Consider the following 10976-nt stretch of genomic DNA (forward strand, 5'->3'; position numbering starts at 1 on the left):
GTGCTCGCGGCGGGCGGGCTGGGCTGCCGTAAGTCGCGCGGCTGCCGCAAGTCGCAGCCGTCGCAAAGCAGGTCTTCAGCCCGAGGTTTTCCGCTAGCGTCTCACTGTCACCATAGCGACTGGGCCTCTGGACCGAAGATCCTCGCTGCCTTGTCAACATCTTTGAGCATCGGCAGCACCAGAGGCCGGGGTAACTGGAGGGAAACTAGGCTTGGGAGTGGGATTCTGAATCTTGGGTCTTTAAAACGGCTCACGGGTGGTTTTTGTTTTGTCTCAGTACTCTAGGCGGTCGCCAAAGCCCTTCTTTTCAGATTCTTTCGGATGCTGCGCGAGTATCTCTCTCCAAACACGTTAGTCATTAAAGCAAAATTCAGGCTATTTGGTAGGTGACACACAACTCCGATGGTATATACCTCCTCAAAGTGAAACACACAGAAAAGAAAATGACTTTCAACCCTCCGTTATGTGAGAAAAGTCATGATAAGTAGTAGTCAAGAACTTGCCCTGTAGATAAGAATGTTTTGAATTCTCTCTCTCTGCATATTTTCTCTGCAGTAACTTCTAGCAAAATAGGCATTGAATAGGCATGGAAAAGATGAATAAAATCTTTGCCCCATTGAATGTCTACATATATCAAAACAATGATCTCACATATGAGACAAGCAGGAATTTTAACTGTGCTTAAATGCTGTACTTGCCTCTTGAACTTCTTTTTTTACTTTTTCTAAGAAAAAAACTGCTGTGTCTGTTAATCCCCCAAATGATAAAGATTTGTAGATCAGATCTGAATCAGAAGCTTAATTGAAATATGGAATTCTGCTGATCCTAGTTAAGTCCAGACGGGGCAAGTGGCGATCAGCTGAACAGAATGCTAGCCACAACTTCATGAGCAAAAAAAATATTTTTGGTTGAAGGTAATTTGGTTGTGCAATAGTATTAGAACAATAACTGACACACCAAGAAAATATCAGAGTTTTATGTGTACTAAGTGCAAGAGGGAAATAAAAAGAAAGATTTATATTCAGTAATATTTATAGTAAAGGTAAAGGCCCTCCCATTGTTCGTCAATTTGCTCGAGCAGGCCCAGTAACGTCTCCATTGGAGACTTTGTTGTTACTGTGTTTGGCATATCGAATACGTCAAGGGGAGCTTGCCAGGCTCTGCCGTGCGGGCGAGATACTCTTGGTAGCTTGCCGGGCTCTCCGAGAGGAGCGGAGGAATCGAACTCGGGTTGGCCATGTTGGCTGTGTGCAAGGCAAACGCCCTACCGCTGTGCTATCACTCCAGCCCCATTAAGATATGTTTTGAATATAAAAACTATTGTAAAAGTAAGATACATAACAGTATTATTAAATACACAATAGTATGTATTTCTAAATAGGATTTAGAACTTCATGTTACTAGGGGCAAAGGATATTTCATAATCATAAAAGTATCACTTTAACATTTTTAATGAAAAATTTTATCGTAGCTAAGGTAATATGTTTATAATGTTTATAATGGTCTTTGTTTACACAGTTACCTCACATTATCACTGCTAAAGTTCCCAAGGCCTAGCACCCATGCTTTTGTGTTACCTCCTGACACGTATTTCCCTTAATTTGTTATTAATCGATATCTATTCTCTTATTTAGTTTTCCTTTGCACCACAGTTTAGTGAGCTCATGCTCATCTGATACTTGTGTTTCTCTCTGGCCATATATCCTCAGCATGATGCCCTTCAGTTCCATCCAAGTTGCCGCCAACTCCATGATTTTGTCTTTTCTTCCAGCTACATAGCATTTCATTGTGTATATAATAATTTAATCTATTTGTTGTTTATTGAACATTTGAGTTGTCTCTGTATCCTGTTTATTGTACTAAGAACTGAACCTAAGAGTGCACATACCTAAGATTAGTGATTTTTTTTGCTTTTCAGGAGTAGAACCCAAGAAATTGATTTTAGGGTCTGGAGCAATAGCACAGTGGGTAGGGCATTTGCCTTGCATGCGGCTGACCCGGGTTCGATTCTCAGCATCCCATACGGTCCCCAGAGCACCACCAAGAATAATTTCTGACTGCATGAGCCAGGAGTAAACCCTGTGCGTCGCTGGGTGTGGCCCAAAAGGCAAAAAAAAAAAAGTTGATCTTATGGCATATGAAAACTGCTTTCTAGTTTTGGGGCCACACCACACGACCAGGGCTTTTTTCCTGGCTCTGTTGCTCAGGGATCACTTCTGTTGGGGCTCAGGATACTTTATGCACTTCTTGGGATCAAATGCATACCAGCCAGATGCAAGGTGAGTGGTCTAACCCCTGCACTCTCTCTCTCTCTCACCCCTCAAAGGATATTTTTTATAAAATTTTATGAAAATCCAGAATTTAAAAATGTACAACAAAACATTGTGGTTTATTTTAAAAATCCAAATGCTTGTGTCAAGGAATAAAGTTGCAGATAAGATTGCAAATGGATCTAAGCTTACATTTTAATACATCAGGAAAAGAAACAGAAATTAAACGTAAAGTAAACAGAAGAAATAGTGAAGATTGAAGTGAAAATGAAGTAAATGGAAAATTGAGAAAGATCAATAAAATGTGTTTCCTGAGAGATGAAAACTTTTTGTCTACCTTTTTGTTTATAAGATAAAATCTGAAACGTTTAACTTGGGTCTCATGCCTTGTTTGGCCTCTCTGCTCATCTTTCAGATCCTGGTTGACCTTTTCGAGTAGTCTAAGACTTTTGCACATGTTCTTTTTTTGTTTGTTCCCTGACCAACTTTCTCAGTGTCCTTGTCACCTAGCCATTTTCCTCTTGCTGATGACTAATTATTCAGCAGAGTTACATTTTGTAGGACATCTCTTAGTCTTTAAACGTCACTAAAACAGGTACGATATTTTGCTCAATTATTTTATCTTTAATACTTAAACACTTCTCTGTCTCATGGATTCTGAACAAATATTTGTTGAATGGATGAATTCTAAGCATGGATTTGTTTTCTTAAGCTATGACCAGTTGAAACATCACTCCTTTTCAGAATCTCTTGAGTCAGTAGCCTGAGGATTGAAAAATTATTCTTCACGGGTATATAAGAATGAAAGAGAAAAAATAATGCCTGCTTAAAAAAAAAAAAAAAAAAAAAAAAAAAAGAATGAAAGAGAATAGAGATCTGATGATTTTTTTTCACTCTTCATGCTTATTAATTTTTCTCTGAGGTTCTGCTAGGGAGTCAAGCAGATCCTTGACATTTGGTTATTACTCTTCTGGTGTGAAGTTTTATTGAGACTGTTTTGTGAGCTAGAGAAATAGTACAGTGGGTAATGCATTTGTCTTCCAGTAACATCTCCATTGTGAGACTTGTTGTTACTGTTTTTGGCATATCGAATACACCACGGGGAGCTTGCCAGTCTCTGCCATGTGGGAGGGATACTCTCGGTAACTTGCCGGGCTCTCCGAAAGGGAAGGAGGAATTGACTGCATGCAAGGCAAACACCCTACCCGCTGTGCTATCGCTTCAAGTTAGAGAAATTTAAGATTATGCATAGTAGACTTTGGACTCATCAGTGATGTAGAGGTGTGGCATATGAATATAGCTCAACTGCAGCGCCATAACTATGGAGAATAGACACCCCCCCCAAACTAAAATGATTTAAAATATACCTATTAAGGAGGGGATGCTGGTTAGGGTTGGAACCTGAGAACATTGTTGGATGGAAGTTGACACTGATGGTAGGATTGGTGTTGAAACATAGTATGCCAAAAATTCTATTGTGAACATATTTGTAAATAAAGATGAACAGATAAAATAAATGTAGTTGAGGGCCAGAGAGGGAGTATAGTAGGTAGGTGTTTGCCCTGTATGTGGCTAACCTAGGTTTGATCAGTGGTACCACATATGGTCCCCTGAGCACTGCTAGGAGTGATCCCTGAGTACAGAGCCAGGAGTAAACCTTGGGAACTGCTGGTGTGACTACCCCTCAAAATTCTTATTTTGGAAAAAAATAACTATTTTTACACATGCAGAAACTTTACTGTGTAGTTTTGGGGTTTTTTTTTTTTTTGGCTTTTTGAGTCACACCCGGGGATGCTCAGGGGTTACTCCTGGCTCTGCACTCAGAGAATAACTCCTGGTAGTGCTCAGGGGACCATGAGGGATGCCGGCGATCGAACCCAGGTTGGCTACATTCAAGGCAAATGCCCTCTCCACTGTGCTATTGCTCCAGTTCCTTTACTGTATATATTTAAAGATATATAAATGACGAAAGTGAAAAATAAATGTCTCAACACACTGATTTCAAGAATTACAGTTAAAGATGTTTGTTGACTTAGTCATTGCCTTCATTATATGTGAGTTTTTTATTCCTCAAAACAACTCTACAATATGGAATATATATCACTTTACATCTTTTAGTGTTTTTTTTCAAAGAAAACTTGTGATATGTATGTGTTGAAACTCAAACTACATCTGAATCCAAAAACTTATAATTTTCCCACTGTGGCCTTAGAAGTGTAAACTATTAAAATTTTTTTCAACTAAGGAAATAAAGGACAAATATTTAGGTCCAAATGATACATTGGCTAACAATGACCTGCAGCTATTTTAATTTATCTGACCATGACACAGTCAATTCAATAGTTTCTCTAAATTAAAAATTTGTACATCTAGCCACAGATGGCACACTTATAAAGAAAAGGAGGTAGTGGTAAGATTTGGTCTGACACCAAGTTTATTGTATAAATTAATAATTTTCTGTGACACAAGTAATATAAAACAAAACAGTGGGAAATGTCAGTAGTGAATATTTTCATTAAATGTAAAAAAAATTCTCATCAATTACTGATAGCTTAGCTGGAGTGATGGCCCAGCGGGTAGGGCATTTGCCTTATATGTGGCTGACCCGGCCGACTCAGGTTTGATTCCTCCACCCCTCTCGGAGAGCCCGGCAAGCTACCGGGAGTATCTCACCCTCACAGCAAAGCCTGGCAAGCTACCCATGATGTATTCAATATGCCAAACACAGTAATAACAAGTCTCACAATGGAGATGTTACTGGTGCTTGCTTGAGCAAATCGATGAACAATGGGAGGACAGTGCTACAGTGCTACAGCTTAACCATTATTTATGAGAGGTGGAAAACTATGGTTCACTAAAGATCAATGTTCTGATTTAAGGGCACCTAAATTTTAGTATTAAATTTAGTGAGGTAGTTTGTTGATGCAGAAATTGGGAAAGGGAAAGAGACAACAAATTCTTAGCTTGTTGTTGGAGCTGTGAACTAAGACATTTTATTCCTTCATAGGTATGAAACTATTTAAAAAAAAACAATAGATGTCATAGTTTCTAGGAGTCATGTCCACATATGATAATCATTCTTTTGTGAAAAAAAATTGTATGAACAGAGAACATTTAGGTTCAGGAAACAAAACTGAGGACAGTTCAAGATGTATTCTTCTTTTCTCAATTGGCTCTATTCCTGTTGTTTTGAACTTTCAAGCCTCCTCTGAAAAGACAGGAAAGAAGAGGAGTCCAAGGAATTAGAAAGACTGGTAAAGTGTCCCACATAGGAGGAACAATAGAGAAATGCATAAAGCTGTTGTTTGAGGTCATTATTGTAAAATGGATGAAATAAGTGAATTGAATTAGGTTACTAGTTAAGAGAAAATATGAAAGATTAAGATGAGAAAAATAAGATGTAAAGTGAGAAGAATTTCTTGATATTTATGGTGCATAATTAGATACTAGGTCTAGAGTAGATATAAATTCATTATTGTTGAATTATTATTAAAAATAAATGGGCAGGAAGATAATACAGTGGGGGTGTTGTTGGATCTCTGGAACCCCATAAGGTCTCCTGACCCTGTCAGGAATGATCCTTATGTGCAGAGCAAGGAGTAATCCCAGAGCACAGCTGAATGAGAACCAAAAAAATCAGAAATAATAAAGGAATAAGGAAATAAGGAAATGACAAGAATACAGTATTAATTTTTGATACTTCTAATTTCTGACTAAATTTCAGCTTGTTGCTGGAGCTATGAATTACATCATTTCATTCTTCAACAGGTAGGAAACTATGTAAAAGAATTTTCTGATGTCATAATTTCTTGGTGTCACTGGAACACTTGATCATCATTCCTTTGGCAATTCCAGTCTTTTATGGAAGGCCAGTAGAAGCAGTTGACTTACTCACCTCTACAGAAATCAGACGCAGCCTATTTTGGTAAGTCTATGTGTCTTTGATCAAATTTAAATATATAACAATAATAAAAAACGGGAGAGGGGAAATAGAATTTTCTCTTGTAAGGATATGTGAAGTGATGTGATATCATTTGAAGGCACCAGAAGTCAAAAGGCATGTTCTGTGATTAACCAACAGTAAAGGGTACCTAAGTTTGGCGTGGAGCCCTTTGGAAGACTTCTTTGAGAAGAGAAATGTAAATTTAGACTGTGAATTGGCCCTAACAAGGTGGCAATGACAGGGTGGAAGGATTATTATAAGCAAAGGCAACAGTAGCCGTAAGGAGCTTTATTTTATATACCTGTGTACACATTACTTGTTTGTATATACTTAATTATGTTTAGTTGTATATGTTGAATAATAGCTTACACTTATGGAGCACTTATTATGTATTTATTTATATTAATTTAATCCTCTGTATAATTCTGGAAGTAGATACTATTATTATTACCAATTAATCCTTGGAAAACATTTAGTGAAGTGCCTTGACATGGAAGGGCGAGAAATGGAATTTGAACTCAGATGAGTTCAGCTCTCTCAGGATACGTTCCTAGTGTATTGTAAATTCAGAGAGGTAATATGGAATGATTGATCTCCAAAAACAGAAGATTCACTGAAAATTTCATGGCTGGTATAAATCTCATCTGTATTTCAAAAGAAAAGATGGGATTAGATAAGTGAGAAGCAGTGGGGAGATTGGTGTTGAGGCTTAAGATTATTAATTTCAACAAACTGATTAAGAGAAAGCATTTTTTTCCTCCATGCAAGAGAAATGACCTTCCAGTTCTACTAACCATGGGGAACAGTTTACTATGATTATCTAGTGACTATTTTGTATTTTTTGCAAGACTTAAAATTGTATGTAAGGGAGATTTATAAACTTGCATAGCTACTGAAAAGTCACTTTTAGAATGTTTCTCTCTGCCAATAACAAAATAATAACCAAAAAGTTCAAAGAACCATTCGAAGACAATTTATCTTCTCTCATTTCAATTTTGAATCTAGGTTTTTTGTGAATTATGCCTTTACGGTTTGGGACCCAGCCAAGGAGGTTTCCAGTGGAAGGAGGAGATTCTTCAATTGGACTGGAGACTGGGGTGAGCGCCAGTGCTGCCTGTAACGGGAAAGAGATGTCACCAACTAGGTACAGTCTTTGAATTCTGGCAGCTTACATGTATGAAACATGTACTAGATACCATCAATGCAAGCTTTAGCTTATTGACAGCTAATATGCACAACAGTATCAGGAAACAAGCCCCAGTACATTGTTATTATTTAGCATGACAAACATTGCTGTTTGTCTCCCCAATCCTCATGAGTGATCCCTGGGCACAGAGCAAGGATAAGCCAAGTTTCACCTGATATGTTCCCAAGACCCTATTCCCCACTCCAGAAAAAAAGCAAACCTCTAGTGTTAAGTAAAGGGCACTATGGTAGGCAGCTTGTCAAGATAAAGAAAAAAAAATCAGACCTCAGATTAGATTTATGTTTTGACTTTGGTTTGACCTTTGGCAAACAGTGAGACTGACTCTATAAGATAAAATAAGGTGGCTGGGTACATTATAAATCAGAGTTGTTTAAGGAATGATAGGTTACTTGAGAAGTACTGAGCTCTTTATAAACTTTTTTTTATTTTATTTTTTTTAATTTTTGAATCACACCCGGCGATGCACAGGGTTACTCCTGACTCAGCACTCAGAAATTACTCCTGGTGGTGTTCGGGGGACCATATGGGATGCTGGGAATCGAACCTGGGTTGGTCACGTGCAAGGCATATGCCCTACTCACTGTGCTAAAGCTCCAACCCCTCTTTATAAATTTTTAAGGTTGGTGGATTGGAAAGGAAGTTAAAGTACTGGATATATATTTTTGGACTAGTCATTAAGGGCTCTTTCAAATATGAGTATCTTCCAACATTTAAATAGCATGCTCAGTTTTAGATTTTTCAAAAATACTCATTCTATTTTTTTTTTTCTTTTTGGGTCACACCTGGCAATGCACAGGGGTTATTCCTGGCTCTGCACTCAAGAATTACTCCTGGCAGCGCTCAGGGGACCATATTGGGATGCTGGGAATCAAAATCAGGTCGGCCGCGTGCAAGGCAAACTCCCTACCCACTGTGTTATTGCTCCAGCCCCTACTCATTCTATTTTTAAGATCATTTCAGCTGAAATATAGTATATAGTATAGTGTACTATGGGTAAATTGCCATAACATTATCACTCAGTTTTCAACTATGCACTCTTCCCCCTTTTCCCATTTATCACTTTTTCCATGGGCCTGGAGCACTAGCACAGCGGGTAGGGCATTTGACTTGCACACGGCTGACCGGGCTGACCCGAGTTTGATTCCTCCTCCCCTCTTGGAGAGCCCGGCAAGCTACCGAGTGTGTCTCACCCGCATGACAAAGCCTGGCAAGCTCCCCGTGATGTATTAGATATGCCAAACACAGTAACAACAAGTCTCACAATGGAGACATTACTGGGCCCGCTCAAGCAAATTGATGAACAGTGGGAGAAGAGTGATAATGACGGTGACACTTTTTCCATTTATCACCTTTCAAAATGAGCATTTGTGTTTATAAGCCTCCTGTGGTTCAATTTGTGATAAAAGTCACAATTTCATTGGGACGTTAGTCTAAAATTTGTCTGCATCATCAGTGACACTATTAAAATTACTTAGGGACAAAGATTTCGTGATTTCAAACTGTTGGTTATGTGTTTACACTTAAACTTGATACTTTGGAACAAATGTTTCCTTTTTAGTGTCTAACCTGCATGTCATTTGTTGTTTTATTCAGGCAACTTCGAAGATGCCCTGGAAGTCATTGCCTGACAATAACCGATGTTCCCATTACTGTCTATGCAACAATGAGAAAGCCACCCGCACAAAGCAGCAAGGAAATGCATCCTAAATAGCATCATAAGTCTTTTTTGTAGAGGTTTGACTAGGTCAAGGGTAATGGGCCAGTATCCTCTTATTATCTGGTAAACAAATAAAAGTGGTGGCACTGTTGGATGATGACAACAGTTGGAATGCTTATTTTTATTTAAGATAAGTTATGTTTGCCATGGGGCTGGAGCGATAGCACAGCGGGTAGGGCATTTGCCTTGCATATGGCCAACCCAGGTTCGATTCCTAGCATCCCATATGGTCCCCTCAGCACTGCCAGGGGACCTTAATAACATTTCCTACCACACACACACTCTTCACACTCTGGTTGAACACAAACCATTCCTAGTCTTTTATGAGCAATCCTAAATGCAAAGCCAGGAGTGACCTCTGTGAATCACCGAGTGTGACCCAAAAAGTAAAAAAAAAAAAAAAAAGTATTCCTTAAGAAACATTGTAGTAATAAGTCATTCACTGTGTATTGGTATGTTTGACAGATGAGAGAATAATAACTCAGAATTAGTAAGTGTGTTGGAGATCATCTTGCTTATAGTGGATCATTAGTATCAATAATTCAAAATGAAACTAAATTCACATTATTAGTTAGAAAGAATAATTCTTAGTACTCAATGTCTTTCATGGTGGTTTTCATTATTTATTTATTTGGGAGGGGGTGAGTGTTACACCTGGCAGTTCTCAGAGGCTACTTTTGATTAAGTGTTCAGGGATAACTCCCGGTGATGGTTGGGGGAACCATGTAGTGCCAGTGATCAAATAAGCACAAAATGAGCTCCAGCACTTTGATTATCTTCCTGGCTGTGGTTTCCATTTTCATATTTATGTTACTAAATAGTTGAATCCTCTAAGTTTGTATACCCCATGCCACCCTCTGGCTTGATATCTTCTGATAATGCTCTGCTCAGAGCTAATTGTATTGGGTAAGAAATTGACCTGAATGTTGAAAATTTTATAAGAACATTCCAGAGAAAGTTCTTAGTCAATGATTAGTCTGTAAATCATACAAACTGCTTGCATATGGGAACTCTGGTTATTGGTTAAATTTATTATTGTTTAATTTTTCAAGGAAAGTTTATGTGACTTGGGCTGCTTCTGGGTCACTGCTCAGAGATTAGTCAATTGTGATATTGGGGCAACCATGCAGTGCTGTGCACTGAATCCAGGCCTCCCACATGCAATGCGAATACTCCAGGTCTTTTAGCTATCTTCGTGACCCTGAAATTCTCTTTCAAAAGGATTGACTTTAGGGTTAGATAAAATTCCTTTAATCTATCTTTTTACTCTTGAAGAAGCTTATACATATAAGATTTTTGTTACATGAAAAGTTAATTTAAAATTATAGGGGCCAGATATATAGGAACCAAGGAGATACTATAGGTAGGTAATTATAGTATAAGTAGCCTTGCATGTGGATGATCTAGGTTTAGTGCCTGGTACTGCATATGTTACCCTGATCTCACAAGGTGTGATCCCTGAGTACAGAGCGAAAAGTAAGCCCTGATCACAACCAGGTGTGGCTCCAGATCCCTCAAAATAAAAAAAAATACATAGATGTATATTTAAGTATATTATCTGAGATGAAATATCATTAATATACTATTACAGGAAAAATTTGATACCTCACACAGTTCTAGGAGATGTATAAATTCAAAGAAAGTCATCATGAAAGACCCTGAAGAAACTATGGGGCATTAAGTAGTAACTTCTGAAAAGTTCTACTTGAGTAGGAGGTCTAAATTTGGAACTAGACTGAAAGTTAATGTATATTGGCTTTAACACAACTTTAAAATAAATTAGAAAATAAGGTTAATACATAGTATTTGTCAAATAACAATTTAATTCTCATAAAAAGA

At 38.0% G+C, this 10976-nt stretch overlaps 1 protein-coding gene across 2 annotated transcripts; it reads left to right on the forward strand.

The window, feature by feature from the left end:
- Positions 1 to 61: 61 nt before the first annotated feature.
- On the forward strand, positions 62 to 9194 carry FAM229B (family with sequence similarity 229 member B). 2 transcript variants are annotated; one of them, XM_056125354.1, is made up of 4 exons: positions 62 to 190; positions 6039 to 6195; positions 7219 to 7357; positions 9014 to 9194. In XM_056125354.1, exons 3-4 carry the CDS (start codon positions 7233 to 7235, stop codon positions 9129 to 9131), a joined length of 243 nt encoding a protein of 80 aa, XP_055981329.1. In that variant the 5' UTR covers positions 62 to 190; positions 6039 to 6195; positions 7219 to 7232; the 3' UTR covers positions 9132 to 9194. The 2 variants fall into 2 exon arrangements, with proteins under 2 accessions (XP_055981329.1, XP_055981330.1); XM_056125355.1 differs by having other exon boundaries at positions 138 to 190; positions 6126 to 6195.
- Positions 9195 to 10976: the final 1782 nt, after the last annotated feature.

Source organism: Sorex fumeus, unplaced genomic scaffold (genome assembly GCF_029834395.1).
Source record: "Sorex fumeus unplaced genomic scaffold, SorFum_2.1 ptg000054l, whole genome shotgun sequence".
Taxonomy (NCBI): Eukaryota; Metazoa; Chordata; class Mammalia; order Eulipotyphla; family Soricidae; genus Sorex; species Sorex fumeus.

Coding starts and splice junctions, on each gene's coding strand:
- FAM229B (XM_056125354.1), top strand. CDS start 7,233: ATGCCTTTACGGTTTGGGACCCAGCCAAGGAGGTTTCCAGTGGAAGGA. Junction 7,358..9,013: donor AAAGAGATGTCACCAACTAG/GTACAGTCTTTG, acceptor TGTTTTATTCAG/GCAACTTCGAAGATGCCCTG.